The sequence below is a fragment of the Botryllus schlosseri genome, chromosome 12 (genome assembly GCF_051294905.1).
Source record: "Botryllus schlosseri isolate E-star chromosome 12, Bs_hap1, whole genome shotgun sequence".
Taxonomy (NCBI): Eukaryota; Metazoa; Chordata; class Ascidiacea; order Stolidobranchia; family Styelidae; genus Botryllus; species Botryllus schlosseri.
In genome coordinates, this window is record NC_137247.1 from 2927619 (window position 1) to 2946074 (window position 18456).

At 39.6% G+C, this 18456-nt stretch overlaps 2 protein-coding genes and 1 long non-coding RNA gene across 7 annotated transcripts in view; 2 read left to right on the forward strand and 1 right to left on the reverse strand.

Moving 5' to 3' along the window:
* Positions 1-1484, forward strand: part of LOC145451644 (uncharacterized) — a 23857-nt gene extending 22373 nt beyond the window's left edge. For all 4 annotated transcript variants that reach the window (XM_080329853.1, XM_080329852.1, XM_080329850.1 and 1 more), the window contains one exon: positions 985-1484. In XM_080329853.1, coding sequence (XP_080185979.1) covers positions 985-1164 — 180 coding nt within the window. In that variant the 3' untranslated portion in view covers positions 1165-1484. The remainder of the gene's footprint in view (positions 1-984) is intronic.
* Positions 1329-8335, reverse strand: LOC145451645 (uncharacterized). 2 transcript variants are annotated; one of them, XM_080329854.1, is made up of 5 exons: positions 7633-8335; positions 4820-4978; positions 4568-4620; positions 3836-3999; positions 1329-2167 (listed from the first exon to the last, which is right to left on the reverse strand). In XM_080329854.1, the coding sequence occupies exons 1-5, from the start codon at positions 8250-8252 to the stop codon at positions 2024-2026; spliced, it is 1140 nt and encodes a 379-aa protein (XP_080185980.1). In that variant the 5' UTR covers positions 8253-8335; the 3' UTR covers positions 1329-2023. The 2 variants fall into 2 exon arrangements, with proteins under 2 accessions (XP_080185980.1, XP_080185981.1); XM_080329855.1 differs by lacking the exon at positions 4820-4978.
* Positions 8336-16850: 8515 nt separating this feature from the next.
* On the forward strand, positions 16851-17813 carry LOC145452241 (uncharacterized). The gene is made up of 2 exons (XR_013919258.1): positions 16851-17276; positions 17334-17813. It is a non-coding gene; the product is annotated as an uncharacterized LOC145452241 (long non-coding RNA).
* The last annotated feature ends 643 nt before the right edge of the window (positions 17814-18456 follow it).

An 18456-nucleotide genomic window follows, 5' to 3' on the forward strand; every position in this document is an offset into this window, starting at 1 on the left:
AAACTTTGAAATTGAGTCAAGCATGTCAAACCATACTACATTCTCATAAGCATGAGGATGGCGAATATCGGTACAGCAAACGTGGCTCGTATCGCACTATACAAACAAAACATTTCACAAATTAGATTAGAATTAGATTACCGAAATTTCGCACTAATTAGTCTAATGAAACAACTAGAATTACCTAGTTGTCCAAGTACGGTTTCCATGGACCAGATCCGCGCTACCGCTCAACATTTGTGCTTTGGCGGCTTGAATACAGTGTTCACGACAAAATTACATCTACGGAATGCAATCCAATTCCGTTGTAGATTTTTCACGCTAAATAGCAGTTAACGTTCCATTTCATATTCAGTTATGCCACTCATACATTTCAATGCAGACCTTAGGGCAGGCCACTTATCTAAAATTTAGCAAAGGTCAAGTCACAAAAGTTTAAAATTTGCTTTGGTCGGTTATAACTCGCATGAAATGATTTACAGTCCTAGAAATATATAATACGGTATAACTATATACAAAATGCGGTAAAGCGTGGTAATCGCAATAAGCGAACTGTACTTTTTGTTCTATAAGTGACATTTAGCGCGAGAATTTATATTTTTTATTTCGTGATAGTTCTTTAAATCTTGGCTTTAAAATGGTGACGGTTCTCACTTGTCATGCAGACGTGAAATCTAATCCTCATTAAGTTCATGTCAGAAAAAAAGCTGGTTCGCAGCTGGAAGTAGTTCGCAGTGAGAATTTGCAGTGTTAATCTGCGTAAAGCATGAAAACGTTGGCAAATCAACGATATAACGGATTTGTTTTCGTTGATAAAAAAGAAACTTTGTCCTAAATCCTGATACAGATAAGGTACGGATTCAACGCCGTAAAGGTGCGCCTGTTGGATAGCCTTGACTTCGAGTATTTGATAATTATATTTTGAATTATGATTCTGCATCCTCTGTACCAGTTTGGTACATGATATATACTGTGTGATCTCAGATTAATCGGGTCGCCACTAGTAGTTTGTACGGACGCAAGCTACTGCAGATCGTCGAGAATTGCAAGGTGGAGCGTCTCTTCCTTTACAAGGATCTCAACCAAGAGAGCATAGCCGCATTGCAACTACACACCCTACTCGAAATCATGTCGCGCGACGAATGGGAACAGCTGTTTTTGTGATAACATCTGGTTACCATGTATTTTCCTTCAGCATCCTCTAAGATTACGTTTACAACCTCTATGGTGATATGAAACAACAGAACACGTTGTCGTTACCTTTTCCGCCATAGTTTATTGCTACATTTCCCTCGTTAATGCCTTGCCAACAAACGCAATACACGATATCAATGCTGAATACAATGTTCTATTTAACTTTATGATTTTTCAATTGATTGCAATATGTCGTCATGAATAGCCTATATTATACAATTGAAGAGTATATTCATATTAAAATAAACCAGAATGTTTTGGTGGACGCGAATATATTTATTTGGAAATCAGTGTCCGTCAAAAAGTAGTGAAATTAGCTATGTTAATCTTCATACGCGTGAAAAAGTCGGGCAGGGTATCAAAAAACGGTGATACACACGGTGAAATGATATCTTTGACAGGTCGTGTCGCTTCAGATCAGTTTAGTAATACTTTAATCAATACCAAACGCAACAGAACTGCAATAAAATGATAGCATCAAGATTTCGAAACGTCTTGTGTCAGTCTTTCTATCAAAGATCCAAACATCCTATAACAAGGGGTGTAAATATACGGCACTCAAAGCAAGTCTGAGTAAATGTTCACTCAGTTTTCTGTAAAGATATACGACCAAAAGAACTATTAATTACAAAGGCTAAACTTATGTCATCGTTACAGTCACTGTTTTAGCGTTTTGTGGGCGTATTCAATCATCCAATCAATGTATTTTGCCAATTCCATTATTTGATCATGATCCGTTGATATGTCAGATCACGGTCCGGTAATCTCGAGCGCAGACTAGTATTTGTCCGGTGTATTAGTCTTCGAATATACGCAACGAAACCATTGGCTATGTCACTGTGAGGAGGAATCGCGGAAAGGGATCGTTTCGCATCAATATGAAAACGTGATTCTGTGCCGGAACGAAGATGTCCCTGCATGGTCGATTCAACCGGATCCGGATGTCCTCTTTTACAAACCCGTCGACGTTGATCTAACGATGAGAGCACATGATCAATAAACATGTTCAAGATGTAATTCACGTCACTTCCCATGATACTAATTACATAGGCCTACACATACGCTGATCAGTTGAAGAATATGCACTTGTTTGTAAATGATTCAAATAGGCTATTTAATATAAGGTTAGAAGAGCTTGTTAGAGGCATAGAACTCCAATATACAATTGAATAGTATAGTCATATTAAAATGAACCCGAATATTTTCGACTGACACTCGTCAGGGGTAATTGCCATCGCCAACGTCGTTAGCGCGGGAGATAGCGTAGTGGTAACGATAAGCGCCTACGAATCGGGCGGCCCCTGTTCAATCCCCGTCGGAGGTTCATTTGGGCTCCTCTTTCCCCGCCGTCACCGTTGTCGCGGCGATAAAAAAGCCCAGAAAAAGACCCGACGAAAGAAAGCACTCACAAGGAATGGAAAGAGCTAGAAAGGGCCGTGGCTTCAAAAAGATCAACATCGAAAGGCACTCTAGGCCGAGGTGGATGTCAGTCTAAAAGGATCGCAAGTGTGTGTCGTTCGATATCCTCCTATCATTTCATTACATCGCATTGTGTCTTATCGCATTGTGCATTGTGTGTGACTTGTTCAGATGAAAAATATAACCCAACAATTACTATTAATATTAAAATACCCCTATCCGTAATACAGTATTATAGTTCAAAACTGCCTAATGTACATAATTAGGGTTCGGGTCTTAAAGTAGTCGATTTTTTCCAGCGTCACTAAATAGGCTGTACATAGCCTACACATTACATAAACACTGATCAGTTGGAAGATATAAACATGTGTATTATATCGGTGAGGAGTAGTTTTTTAATGACTCAAATAGGCCAGACCTTGGCAAAGTGCTCCCACGGAGCTAATCCTGGCGACCCGCGAAAAGTCGCTTGACATTCAAAACATAAAACATAATTTATAATGTTGCTGCGTTGACTAAAGCCATTAGCTGTATAAACTAAACCAAAAATTCGTTTACTTTCAAGCCTGTTCGGTTCATTAATATGCCCCGATTTCGCAGCCTACGTACATCGCGTACGTAATCCAGATTCAAAATGAAGTCAATGTAGCAAATCATGCCGCTCAACATTATTCGCTCAGCAACAAAGGCTATTATCGCCTAGCTGCACACTCCTCGGAAGGCAGCGACCAAGACAATAAGCTTTTGAATTGACTAGGGTTACCATATTTAGGGAGCCGGAAAGGCGGACACTTTTTACAAATCACGAAAGTTAGATTACCGGACTTGAAAACTGCTGATTCTAATGGGAAATTCTTATGGGAAATCCTCTGGTGTTGACTAAAAATGCCATTTTTCCAGTCCTGCCCCCGAAAGCCCCGCTCGAACGTCATCATTACGGATTCACCGTCATTTATGAAATTTTTTTTAGTTGCGCCTGTCCAACGGCCTGACTGTAGAGGCGATAAAAGAGGACTAATTCCCAAAAAGAAGGACATTTAGGCGTTCTCGGAGGTCATTCTCGATTTCCTGAAAAAGGAGGACAAATCTTCCTAAAGAATGACATATTGTAACCTTAAAATTGACTAATGCACATATAATGAGCATTGCAATGAGGAATCTCAATTTAAAAGCTACTACGATTTCTGCTCGAAAACTATAAAAATGTGTAAGCTGCTCTAACCTCTTTTGGCGAACCGTGGGCGATGTATTTTTCGAATATCTTCTGCGCCAGTTTCGGTTGTTTGTCGATTTTCGCATCTTTGTAAGCTTCGCATTCTTGCCAGAAGTCCAGATTTTCGTCACTGACTTCTTTCACGAGAAACTGCTTAAATTCTTGAAGATATGCTGAAAACGGGGTTTGGGAATCAGTGATACAGTTAATAATCTTATCCAATTACAGTGTAAGCCGGAGAATTGCAGAACGAATTAGGTACTTCTACTTCTACGTCAACTAGATTTTGTCTACTTGCAATACATACTCAAGTGGTTCACTGGTTGTGTTATTGGATCAACTTCTTCGTGACAAATTCCAGCTTTCTAGGCAAGATTAGGCCTAGAATACTTACGTTTCTACTAACTTGGGATTCGCCACTTTTACTTCTAACCAAGTAGAAATAGTGGAAACAATACTTTTACTTCTTATTGAGTACCAAGGATGGATACATTGACCCCCTCAACTAATACGATTAACAATTGAATAGTAAAAACTTATTAAGATGAACCCGAATACTTTCGACTGACACTCGTCAGGAGTAGAGAATTTTCAACTAGTTGCCGACGATTAGCCCTGAAGTGTGTCAGCCGAAAATATTCGGGTCCATTCCAATATCAATATACTATTCAATTGTATATTGAAGCTCTGAACCTCCAAAATGCTGTTCTAATGCGATATGATTGGAAATTTCGCACTCACCTTTGTTGCTTAAAACTATTTCCAATGTTAACTGGTCCTTTGCTATTGGCGGGCTGTAAAATAAACATCCGATCACATTCAATTGATTGTGATTTTAAAATTAAAGGTAAATATGCGAATTACTAAGCTATGCAAGTTCGTTGCGAATTTCTGACGGTAAACACTGTTTCTATTTAAGGGACATGTAGTTACATTTTTTGCACATATGCCTAATCATTTACAAAGTTAGTTATTATGTAGTGGGCACCCCACCTTAGATCTTCTGACTGGTTCTTAGTAAATCCCCTGACAATATTTGTAGGCGCAATGAGATTGGAAAGGCTTCTTCGTCGGAGAGAAGTTTTATTCGTTGTCTGTGATTTTTCGTCTTGAGAACTCACCATCTGTGGTTCCCGCAGTGATGAAGCTTGTCTATTCGGAGACATGCAGAGGTGGTCAAAGTAGCAACGAAAACTACTCAAGTAGAAGTAGAAATAGCGACGCAAAAATCTACTAAAGTACGAGTAGAAGTAGTACATTTCGAAGCAACCTAAAACTACTTGAAGTAGAAGTAGAATTGACTGACTTTAAATCTACGAAAGTAAGTAAGTAGTTGTGAAAACGGTCGTAATTCGCTCGCATGGACTGTCAAAAGCTGCAAACTGAACTATGCGGATGGTGTAGAGAGCTTGATTTATATTGATGCATACCAGGAGGTATCAATTTTCGACAGAATAAGCATTCGTCCGCATCATGGGATGCACATGATAGTATTGATATGGAAATACGACACCAATCCTTTGTAGGCCGTAGTTTAGTCGACGAGCTGTACTGAGAAGTTGTATCGGATATGGTGTTGACACTTTGCGCGATTAGCATACGTTAATAAATAAATATGGCGGATCGTAAAAATGCCATATAGTGTAGCTTTATTTTCGAAAAATAGAGGCATTGCTAGACTTGCTTTTATGCTTCAACATGTATAATCTCCAATCAAATGAACTGAAACTAGTTAAACTAAAACTATGATACTGGGAATTGAGAGAGAAATACAATTAGTACTATTGAAAAGAGGAAAATATATTTCATGTCTTTTGTCCAGAAAGTTTCAAACTTGGTCTGCTCAAACAGGTCTAACGCTCAAAAATTCAGAGTCCACTTTTCCTGATTAGGAAACGCCCTGGGCTGCTAGATTACGATATGATAGGTAATTGCTAGATTGCGAAACGGTAGTTTCAAACGCTATGATGAGACATATTTACTGTGATTTCACATTGGCGACAATGCGGTGTGAACGGAACCACACAACCCACTACCTAAATTATATTCAGGGATCATTTCGTGAAAACATACCTACTGTGTAGGAATTCTGGGCCTTACTTAGTTTTTATGAAAATTGAATGTTAATACTCCGTGAAAACAGCCCCGCAATTCGTCAGGCTATCTTTTTGATTGGAGGATCAAACTTCTTCTACTCGACAAACTGAAAATAGCGAAAAGTAAGCAAGAAGATCACAAAATATTACGAAGTAGAAGTAGCCGAAATTTGATTCATTTGAGTATCTACCGCAAGTAGAGGAAAACTACTTGATTACTTTGAAAAAGTAGAAGTACTTCATTATTGACCACCTCTAGAAACATGCGATATGATAAGCGTTCCTTGTCCAGAGGTATATGCACATCATGCACCCACGGTATGCATATGCAATGCACAGATCGTGTGTATGTATAACATGTGTCGGTGTACATGCCGCAAAAACATCATGAACAAAAATATACAATGTCCTATTCCTAGCCTACAGACCTACAATGTCCTGTAAACACTAAGCAGTAAATGGTAGCAAAGTTCGTGGCTCAATGTCAGATGATGATTGTTCTTTACCAGTCATCTTATTAGTATTTAATATAGATACAAATTTCCCAACACAGATTTCCAGTGCAAAGTAATCTTGCACTTTCCAATCAGCAGTAACATAGTCATTTTCTGTACTAGAATTGCTAGTCTAAGTGACCCTGCTTCTGATTACTATAAGTTATACTTCTATTATAAAGTATTTTATAACTGAAATATTTCACTTTGAAATTTAAAATCGATACTTGTATTCAAGCAGAATATCATATATTTAGAAAAACTATGAATTACTAGAATTACATTACTACATAGAATTCTACTTTGCGCATTTGAATTACTGTTACTTTAGAACATAGGTGGGGAGCCTGCCCCTTAATCTTGTCAAGATACATAATATATTCATATTGAAATAAACCCCGAACATCTCAATATGAATATTCTATTCAACTGTATACATACCGAAGTTCTGTACCTCCAACAATCTCTTCAATGACATAAAAATGCTCAATGCCGATACCCATACCCATGACTCACGTATGAATATCCGCTTCAAATTGCATCAGTTATAATTGTGATTCTGATTCGTCTCTCCCCGTGCCATACCCAACCCATTGACACCAATCTTCTCTAAAAAATCGTCATATATGTAGCTATCTACAATATTTGTTGGGTCACACACCCTAAATTTCCTTTCATTTCACATCGTCTAACACGATGTTTGAGCATCGATCTGTATAAGCTGATTGATCTCTGAAGAGATTCTTGGAGTTACAGAACGTCAGTGTGCAATTGAATATATGATTGATCTCTATGCATTTGAAGAGCTTCTTGGAGTTACAGAACTTCAATCTACAATTAAATAGTATATTCGTATTGAAATGAACCGAAATATTTTCGGCTGACACTCGTCAGGGGTAATCGTCAGCAACTAGTAAAGAATTGGAAAGAACATTGTATATCAACAATCTTATCACAAGATATGACGTTACTGGTATGAAATTCGAGTAATCGGGTGACTTAAATTCAATGTACTATTTTCGAGTCGACTCCAGGGTACATAAATGGAAATCAGGAGTGACCGTTCAGTCTTCGACTCATATCAAAATACGCCAACCTAGTTTGTGCCAACAAAAATAGTTCGTGTCTACCATAGTACATAACAGAGTTTACGACACCATTACTCGAATATTCACGCAGGCGACGTGATGCTTTCTAACGTTAATAGATATCTCACCTTTTAGAGCTGTGAGGTTTAATGTCGCCCGAATTCTCCTTATCCGCGATAGATATTTCCCCGTTCTTTCGCGCTAAGATATCTTCGCACCCGGCAATTTCCGAAGCCTTTGATCGCCTCCGTAATTTACCGAATGCGGAAACAGCGTTACCACGCCGGGCGACCTTTTGAAAAGAAACCAGGCCAGTGTGTTTACGAGCTGGCGACATTTTAGATTTCACATTCGGAATACTGTTGAGATTTAATGAGTTCAACGAAACGGCGCTGGTACGAACAGGGCGAAGTGTGACGTAGCAGTCGTCGACAGTCTCACGTACGCTGCTAAGACTGCTCTTAGAAAAATAGTTGCTATCTTGGCCCGTGTCGCTACTGAACAACAAATTGTTTCCTCTCAACGACCCCATCAAAGCCGCGGCAACCACGGTCTGAGATTCGCGGACAAGACTTGAAGCCGTAAGAAGATCATCTCTGCTTGCTCTCGATATTTTGGTTTGTTTTGTGGGCGAATCGGATGAATTTCTTCCGAACGAAAATATCCGTCTGAGTTTTTCGCTTCGTCTTCCCAGAGACTTCCGTCTATACGCAGGCGATGTTCGTAATTCGTATTCTCTTATCTTCATCGCGTGGTGAGGTTGAAGCTATAGACTTAGCACGGCTTCTAAGTACAGATAAAGTTTGACTGTAATATGTGTAGTACCTTGTAAATAAGTTATTACAGTATTGATCTACACCAGAGTGCTGGGACAACTCGCAAAGCTTTTTAATTTAGATTAGAATCAGAATAACACAGTTGTTTTTTAAAATTGGATTCGAATTAGAATAACTGAAGTCGCAAAAACTTGGAAATTGAATTATGTATTGAATATACTCCGAAATACAAAGGCATACTACAAAATCAAGTTCAGTTCTAAAATCACAGCTGATTTTAGTAAGCCCTGGAATGGCAAATATGTCTGTCCACCAGCAAGCGTGGCTCATCACCCACTATACCGTTCTCCTGCAGCATTTTCAAGAAAATCAGAAATTAGGTTAGAACTAGAATTGGAGCATAGAAACATTTCACAAACAAGATCAGATCTAGCTAGATTATCTAGATGTCCCAGTCTGATCAGTTACCACGGATCAACATGATGACACGAGCGCTTGGCAGATGTTGCGTTTACGGGATGATATCTCCCGTAAATCAAATACATATTCTCCACAAGATTATGGAGAGAGGATCACTCTTATTTGTCGATTCGCGGGATTACACAAATCCGCCAGTGGGTAGGAACGGATATCTCGCCGCGGGCCTTTCAAAACGACAGCCCAGTGACGGATTAGTATCGGGAGCTTTATGACTCTATTTTCCTGGCTGCTAATGCTAACATAGTATTTTCTTTCCGCACGTTGTTTCGTCCAAGTTTCTATCAATCCGAAGCATTGCAAGATTGCGTTACAATGATAATGGAACGGATATCGAGGAAGATGTAACGTGCCTGGATGCATAATGTGCATCACGAACATCTTCGTCGACCTTCCTACCAACACCAGGCAACTGAAATTAGCCGGCAAACGAAGACCGTTTATTCCCGAGAGCTAATGATCAACCGCCAACATGAAATGGTTTGAGCTAAATTATAACTAGCGTAACAACTCAAGTATCTTCAGTATCAGCTTATAATTTCATCATTTTAAAACACCGCAGACTACGATACAACTTGCTAATATCTTCAGTCAAACTGTCATGGCATGGAATTGAATAACACAAACTTATGGTATGTTGTCCCAACTAAAATCTGACAAGTTGAAGCCAATCTAACTCGAGAAAATTTGCAATAGGCGTACAATGTATCTAGCCAATACGCAGCGATATGCAAATTGATTTATAATACACGCGGTAAGGCGGTACGGTACACTCAACTGATCTATACTGGATAACCACCATCGTTGCTCGACTAGATGTTTAACGGATATCGACCTCATCTCCTCTCATCTCATCTAAACGCATATACGAATTAGAAGTATGCAGGATTGGATGATAGATATTATATATGCAACAAAGTATTCGATCATGCGTGAAATGTAATTCGGATCAATCCAGTCTCACGCTTCGTCTGCTCTTTGCACCGATAATTAAGACTCGAGCTGCGCGAATGCGTGTGAACGCGGTGTCCAGCTAATAGCCCCCTTCGCGTGATTAAGTCGCGATAAATATTTTCTTATGGCCGGCTGTGCCGAGAAAAATATAACAGATTAATATCTACATCCTTTTGCAAATTGTCGCTATTCGGCTAATGAATTGTCTGTAGTTTGCTAGCGTCTGTATGTACTCCAATTAGTACCTCAGTGTTGTATAATGTTTATATTCTGCCGTCGATACGTTGCTTTAAATACAATAAATTACCGCCGCCCATTGTCGTATTCGTTACGAATGGTGTGAACGCGAGGTTCACGTTCACGTTCTGTGTATAAACCTCACAAATTTAGAGGCTCACGGTCACAAACGGACCTCGGTAAGTTCTCCACTGTGAACCTTTTTCATACATACTACACAACATTTATAACATATTTGGTTGAGATTCTTTGCATTCTTGCATTCTTTGCAAGTTCCAACCCATCTATGCATGGCGCTAGCAGCATAAGAAATTCAACATTAAACGAAAATGAACCTTGTCAACCTCAAAAACTTGACTTGCTTTGCTACAAAAGTTTGACGCTGAATCACACAACATCAATAACGAAATACAGGTAGTCAGCGAATGATGCTTTACCAACTAACTAATCAATGAAATTGATATAAAGAAGACATCGTTACGTGATGTAAAAAATCTATAGCAGCCGTACGGGATCCATCTTGATTTGATACGCTTATTGTATCATAAAAACCAAAGCCGTGCAATTGGGGTGTTGGCTACTGTATAACTTGTTTACGGGGTAATATCGGTAGCAAGTATAGAAACCCGTTTTACAATCTGCTCCATATCAACGTAGCAATAGTCAGACGCTTAACGGTTGCATTTAAAACAAATGGTTGTTTAAAACACTTTGTTTAAAGCATATTTTAACCTGTGTTTTGAAGAATGGCCTTTAAAAAAAGTGTTTTGTTAGGTTGCAAAATTATGACAAAATTGTGTAAATACTTTCCAAAAAATATGTTGTATGAGCCTACGGACACTTACCACCCGATTTATCCGACGTATATCAATATGGGATGGTTAGAGCCCTCAAAATAGTCGGTTCAACAGGTATTGTACAGATATTTCGTCAAAGGAGCTGTATTTACCCTATATTTATAATTGGCAATGTCAAATCATTGAATTCACAATTGAATATTCGCGACGTCATAGTTTAATAAAAAGAAATTTAAAAATAAAACAATAAATAAGGGCCTTATTTTAAACATGTTTGTTTTAAAATGATTTTCGTTTTAAACGCAACCCTATACCTAATACGTTGTCCGGTCTGGCCAAGACCGTTATAAGGCGTTAGCTTACATTCTCTTGCAAGTCCTTGTCGAAATTGTTGGCAAAGCCACGGATTATATTAATTTGATGGGATTATGATAGCATTTGATTGCTCCAGTTGACGCATCTGGTGACGTATAGAAATTCAGCATCCAGGCCTACTTCATTAGCATGTGGCATGTCGCCAGCTATTTTGTATATCTCTTCTCTGAAATGGAGGGTTGGAATTAGCAATATAAGGTGCACATTCGCGTTAACATGGAACCTTTCAAAAATGTTCGCGTTCACGTGAACCAGAAGCTTTAGGGGTTCGCACGATCCCTAGCATTCACGCACCGCTTAGGCCTACACGATAAATCACTATGAAATTATCCCCATTTTATTCGTAAGTTGGAGTCAGTGAAGTCTGCTTTGCTTTGGTAGATGCTTTTATTGCAATATAGAGTCGATTATATCTCTGCTTATTGACTAAACCAGGAATCCTACAATATTTGATCCGAAGTCTCGCGACCCAAGCAAGTTGTTATAGTTATGTAGGGAAACTTTCGCGTAACTAAATATCAATGTTTAGACCGCTCTACCACATGGTATTTTTTGCACTAAACAGAGCGAGAAAAAGTTTTTTTCTATGACTATCCCAATCCTGTGACTATATAGGAAAAGTTTGGGTGCCTTTTTAGGTACCGGATTTATTCTTCAGCGACTTCATTTTAGCATCTCCCATTCTCCCTTCAACTATGCTCGTAATAGACTGCTCGGCTTATCTTGTAGTCAACATGTGTCAATTCACCACGACCGGTTCCAGACACTTATATTGTTGTAATTATAATCATCAATGAAGTACCCGGTAATGAAGCAAACAATACGTTAACTATATCTATAAACAAATTGCCAGCCACAATGGCGGGTTGTCGCACATCGTCGCGCGTTATGAAAATTGCCGTACCCCATACCTTGATGGGTCCCAAAATAATTCTCCATTCAACATAAAATCGAGAATGCTTCTGCAGTTTTCAACTTGAAATTTAGTCGCGCTTTGTGATTAAACTAAACAACCTTTGAAGACAACGTTATTTGGTTTCCCAACTACTATAATGATCATTGATCAGGACAAGAAAACGCACTAGACTCTGTATCAAGGATGCTGCTCTAAGTCCGGACCGCAAGCGTGGAAGAGCATCTCGTCGCCTATCCGACAGTGGTCGAGAATGTCCACATTCAAGTCGAAATGCAAGCGAGTGAGAGAGAGAGAGAGAGAGAGAGAATCTTTATTTGTATACATTACATATCGATATGACAAAGTCTTCAGAGCCGAGCCACCCATGGCATGAGCAATTTTCACAGTCGATAACTAATAAATAAAAACAAAATTAACTAACGAATACGGCTGGGCCCAATGATTCGAGTACTCGAATCTGAATCGAGCATTAATTTTAATAATTCGAGTCGAGTAGCAAAGGGAGATTTTTTCGAGTACTTAAATTGTATACGATTCGCGACACTGAATGTTAATTTATCAACGAGAATTATAGTTTCAATACTCATTTTCACTGTTGAAGCCCTGGAACCTTGATTGGCTGTATCGTAGCATACGAAACATGTGTTACAAAGCTACGAAGGTTACCGGACATAGCACGTTTCCGAAGTCATGATTATTCAACAACATCATCACCAAGTGAAATGAAATCGGTATGGTCGAAAAAAATACCAAAGTCTCATTTATGAGACGGATAACAGGCATTAAATTATTTGTGGTGGCATAAGATTTAGATATTTGAATTTTGACGTATTGTATCATGTTATGACGTCATAATGGCTGATACTCGACTCGAAGCATATTACGTGATTCAGGATCGAATCACTCAGGTACTCGATTTTGCCCAGCCCTACTAACGAACGAAAAGAAAAACAAGACACAGAATTATGGACCAATTCGAAATACAATGCAAATACAATTTAGCGGTAGTTTGAGATAAGAGAATGAAAGCATTGTTTTTCAAAAGCACAAGAGTCGGAGAATAGGTGGCAGTTTATGCCAAACATTGAAACCAATAACACTGATTGAATTTCGTACTAGACTATGGTAGAGTGGTGTTGCTCAGACAAGTTAGAAGAAAATCTGGTATGATGTTTGTGGGTATCTGAAGGTATCTTGAACAGATTATCAAAATATAGTGGCAGTTGACCCCGATGATAGCTATTCATAAATTTCATTACCTCAAATTTGAAAATGTCTTTCACTTTCAATATTCTAACGCTTCGATACATATGCTATTACAATTTTCATATCCAGATTTTCGACAGAGAATTCGTATGGCTCGGTTTTGCAATGACTTGCAATTTCTGCAGATATTTTTTCGCAGCAGAGGTACCCAAACGAGGATCTCATAAATGAGATAGCAGTGAATTAAGGCGTAGTAGACTGATCTGAGAGTTTAATACTAGTCAGCCTTCAAGGTTACCGGACCTCGATCCAGTGTTGGGATCAAGTCATACCTCCGAGTCACGAGTCATTGCAGATTTTGACTCGAGTGAAGTCAAGTCAGTCGTTTTTTGGAGGTGACTCGAGTCAAGTCAAGTCAAGTCACGAGTCAAGTCACAATTCAAGTCAAATTTAATTTTCGAAGTATGAGTGATGATTCAAAGTCATATCTTTTTGCTAGCTGTGTGAAAGTCTGATCATTGATCATTTATCGTGTATTAAATAACGAATATCTAGTTGAATATGCAAGCAAAAAGACGTTGTATCCCTCACGCACACGTAGCACTGCTAATAAAAAACGTGAGTAACTGTACAGCTACATGCTACAATCAGTTATTATCAGCCAAAATATAGGACCTAATACGAAGCTTCGAGAAGTTGAAACAAATTGATATGGTACAATATCCTAACCCATCTACACATCAGTGAGGATATAAACGCACAAACTATATTTGTTCTATTTAAATCATACAAGAGGGTTGGTAAATGTGAGCACTGCGCAACGTAAGCATTGAGCCGTCTAAGAAGCAGAGACACATGGCTATTTAGATTAATCATCTACTAGGCTACAACTTCGACAACGTAAGCTGTGATCGTTTAGTTTGCGGTCAATTTATATTTCTGATTTAACAATAGAGGATAGTGTAACGTCGAATCAGTGAACGAGTGGTTGCTCTCACAAGTGAAACTGGCGTATTCGAACAATCTGAACATATACGGTGACTCATTCGACACCGTTATTACTTGATGACTTGAGATTGACTCGTAAATTCTGCTCCGAGTCACGCGTCAACGCACATTTTCGAAGCTCCGATAGTCAAGTTAAGTAATTTTTCCGAAGTGACTCGAGTCAAGCCAAGTCATACGAAAAAGTTGACTCGAGTCATCCCAACACCGCGTCGATCTGACTTATCAACCACGCGTCTTGACGCATGCGTCAATTATTTTCACCACCAGTCAATCTATGTTATCCCTTAGGTCTTTGCATCATGTGTGGATGCCTCCTCTTTACATCGACTAGGTCCAGGTGAATTCTGACTCCAAATACTAATTCAACTCGTTTCGATACCTTTTCGTCTTTCCATTGTATCGCAGTCTTGTGGTGTTTTGTAATTATTATTAAAAGGATACTGAAGATAAGTGCGCTGTGCGGTGATCTGGCATCCACCCAACCGCAAAACAGACTTTACACAAAGCCGGTATAGCCTGCCTGCATTGCTTATGTGCTCCTGTTCCATATCTAGATGGATCACAAAATTTCGTGTGGTACATTTTGGAAAGGCCAATTTCGGCATGTGTGGCTTGCATGCGTTGTATGTGCAACGCGTACTGCGAGAAGCATTGGTGCTGGGGATATAGTGGCGGGTTGGGGGCAAGAGCGGCTGGATGTTGTACCGTTTTTGCGTGTTCTAATTTTGCTAATACAATTATTATCCACAGTATGGAACAGTGGCGGCTCGTCCTATAGGGCAACTGGGGCATTGCCCCACCTAAAATTCTGTTCAATAACAATTTAACCATTTATAGACGCACAGGCACAGCAATCAATATATACCGAGATCACAGCGAAACCCGCGTTCTTCTTGTGCTTTCGCTTGCAAACGCCCATACATAGCGAAGTCTCTGCGAAAATCGAATTCTCTTCTGTGTTTTCGCTTTGTGAATGCCTAGCCGGGGCTTGCCCCGGTAGCGCTCATAACAAGCTTTCACTATCTATTCTCTCAAAGCCGCGCACAATAAAGAAACGGTGATTTACTCTCTCCTATTCGTAAAATGGCCGAGCAACCGGGGCAAATATGCCTACTCGCCCCTAAGGTGTGATGTAACAATCGTATCTATATCTGAACTCGGTTACCGTAATATGCGTTGAGTCGACCTTTGCTGGTATAGGTCGATTTTGACGGTGTTTCGCACCATGATAATTCTTGAAACTTGGTATGATATGTCGTGAAGGTTGTATTTAACACTGCTCCAAGTTTCAGGCTTGCTACTTAAAGATAATGGTAGTAATTCCGTTTCCGAAGTTCAGTGTGTGCTGATCTATCATGTACATAGTACAGCAAACGGATTTTACTCAAAAGCCGGTATTGGTCTCCATTGATTTTGACGATGTTCTATACCGAGATCGGTCATGACATTTGGCACGGTAAGTGTTAGTATCGACCGATGTAACAAGTTTTAAGTTTGTCACTGAACTATGTGGGTGGTAATTTCGTTTCCAAAGTCGAGTAAGAGCTGACTCTTCATTTATCGCCAACAAATTTACGCAAAAGCCGTTATTGGTCTCTATTGATTTTAACGATGTTCCATACCTAGATCTGTCATGAGCTTTCACACGGTATGTCTTGATTTTAGTATCGAACGCGGTGCCAGGTGCAGTTATTTCGTTTTCGAGGTCGAGTATGGTAGAGATGCGCGCTGATCTGATACTTAGCCTACCTACGTCATTGCGGATCTCATGCAAAAGCCGGTGTCGGTCTGTGCTAATCTATAGTCTGCGTTCCATAACGAGATCGGTGATGATATTTCCAATGGTATATCTCGATGATCGCATGAAACAGCTAACCAAGATTCTCGGTTTGCATTCAAGTATTCGCATAATTTTATGTTCGCCAATGTCCATTTCACTGTGAAATTGTGGCCTTCAAACCATTTGCTTACAATCCCCTGTCAATTGCGATAGCTATTTCATTTTAGATGTCGGCTAACAGCTGATCATTCGATCAGCCTATTCCTCGATCTATTTTACTCAAAGTTCGGTGTTCGTCTGTCTGCATTGATTTTGACAGTGTACCATACCGGAATGGGTTATGAGATTGCGTATGCTACTTCTCGATGATTTCTTGTAACAGTATACTAAGTTACGGCTTTTATTCATGTATTTATATATTAATATATTTTCCAACGGCGATTTCGCAGCAGACTTATAGACAGTGGGCCGTATGTGTTGTGTCACAGTCTCCAGTTTCAAGGCCAAAATGTCCTACGTTGTTCCGAGACCGAAGTTCCGAGGCTGCTGTCCTTATAGTTCTTCAAAGACCATTCAAATTGATGTTCTGGATTCAATATGACAGGCCCAATCTATGAGATAACAATTGCGTATGTGTCCGAACTCGTTGACCTTTCCAGTTAGGCTTACGCAATCTCTCGAGTTCTAGTCATTGGAATTAGTCAGGTCAAGTCAAGTGCGAACATGAATCGTATTGAATCTTTATTCCGTACGTAGTTTACGCAGTTGCCTTTAGAGCGAAAATGAGAGGTCTAGAAGTTGTCCAGTCTATTGAGAGAGAGAGAGAGAGAGAGTCTTTATTTTCATCGAACCAAAATACATAACAAACGGCAGTGATGGTGGTACAGAAAAGATGCGTGCACAGTATTCGGTATTAGATAGGAATGATCGATAAGACCGTGAAGGTCATCTAGTCTGATCACACCAGCATCAAACAGGTACACTTGACTCAGAACAGTCTGGCTGTAAAAAAATGTTTAGTTAGGAAAGGAAAATTGAAAAAAATTAAACAATGGTAGCAAATGATCAATGAAGCAATGTCTGGGCGAGGTAGGGCAACAGTGTTAGTGTAACGACAAGAGGTGATCAAGTAGGGCTTTTTTGAATCTATTATAAGGCAATTCACGGATATGTGATGGTAATGCATTCCAGATGATAGGTCCCGAGTAGTCGATAGATCTCTTAGTTAGGTTGCTATTGGGTTGGGGTAAGTAGACGTTTCCTTTAGACGAAGATCTCGTGTAATGGGAATGGACATGTTTAGCAGGTATGAAAAAGTCATCAAACACAGGAGGGAGACTATTGGAAAAATATTTGTGAACAACTTTTGATACTTCGAAGCGATACAGTTCATCAACTCGCAAAATTCGATGCTTACGGTAGTAAGGCGATAAATTGGTACGTAAAGGTACAGATGAGATCAGCCGTATCGCACGGTTTTGCAGGGTTCGAATTCTGCACAAAAATGTTGTACATGCATTTCCCCATACTACGATTCCATATTGCAGATGCGAGTGGAAAAGAGAGAAGTAGATGGTTCGTAGTACTGATCTGGAAACCAAAGATTGGAGACGGGTCATTATTCCCACACACCGAGCTAGTTTTGATATTGTGCATTCAATATGCTGCTTCCAAGACAATTTGGAATCAATGGTGACGCCGAGATATTTTGCTGAGTCACATATTGAGATTTGTTTATGATTGATGTTCACAGTGAAATTATGACTGGCATTATTTAAAACGAGCATCTCGGTCTTATCTGCATTCAAACTTAGTTTGTTTGCTTGCAGCCATCTCGACACTTTTGGGAGTTCAATCCAATCGTACGCCGGGTGCCTCCGCTTTGGTTGCCTATTATCACCTGGTCGTAACCAGAGATGGCCACAGTCCGGTTCAGGAGCAGGATTTCAGTGTTTTTTTACCTGGCCGGACTGGATCCGGATTTCGAATTTGGGGTGACGGTCGGATTTTAGGGTCTATCGATTTGCGTAATCTATAACTCTACCATGAAATCAAAACGCATGCTACTAAGGATGACCTGATACTTGATTCGTGGCATAGGGACGATTCTTAGTTCACGTACATTTTGTAAAATAATCCTTTGATTAAAAATAAATGAATAAAACATTTGTTACCACACTTCAAGTCACGGCTCACCGGCAAACCTCTCGCGGCACCTACGTTAAAATCACTGTTGTCGGGAAATTCGTGTGACCATCATAAAGTTACTTTTTTACGTTGGAAAACGCCATTGTGACGTCATGTTGATAAAAGTCGCTCGCAGCCCTTGCCCCACCACCCGATATTGTCACGAGCCGCCACTGGTATGGAACACCATCAAACTTGAGGATGCAGATAGCGTGACCCGCCGACCGAGTCTTGAATTC

What these genes read in the sequence shown, in the direction of transcription:
- LOC145451645 (XM_080329854.1), bottom strand. Translation starts at nt 8,252, where the DNA reads ATGAAGATAAGAGAATACGAATTACGAACATCGCCTGCGTATAGACGG. An exon ending in AACCAGTCAGAAGATCTAAG is followed by an intron (nt 4,621 to 4,819) that starts GTGGGGTGCCCA and finishes TTTATTTTACAG; the next exon opens with CCCGCCAATAGCAAAGGACC. An exon ending in AATAGTTTTAAGCAACAAAG is followed by an intron (nt 4,000 to 4,567) that starts GTGAGTGCGAAA and finishes CCCCGTTTTCAG; the next exon opens with CATATCTTCAAGAATTTAAG.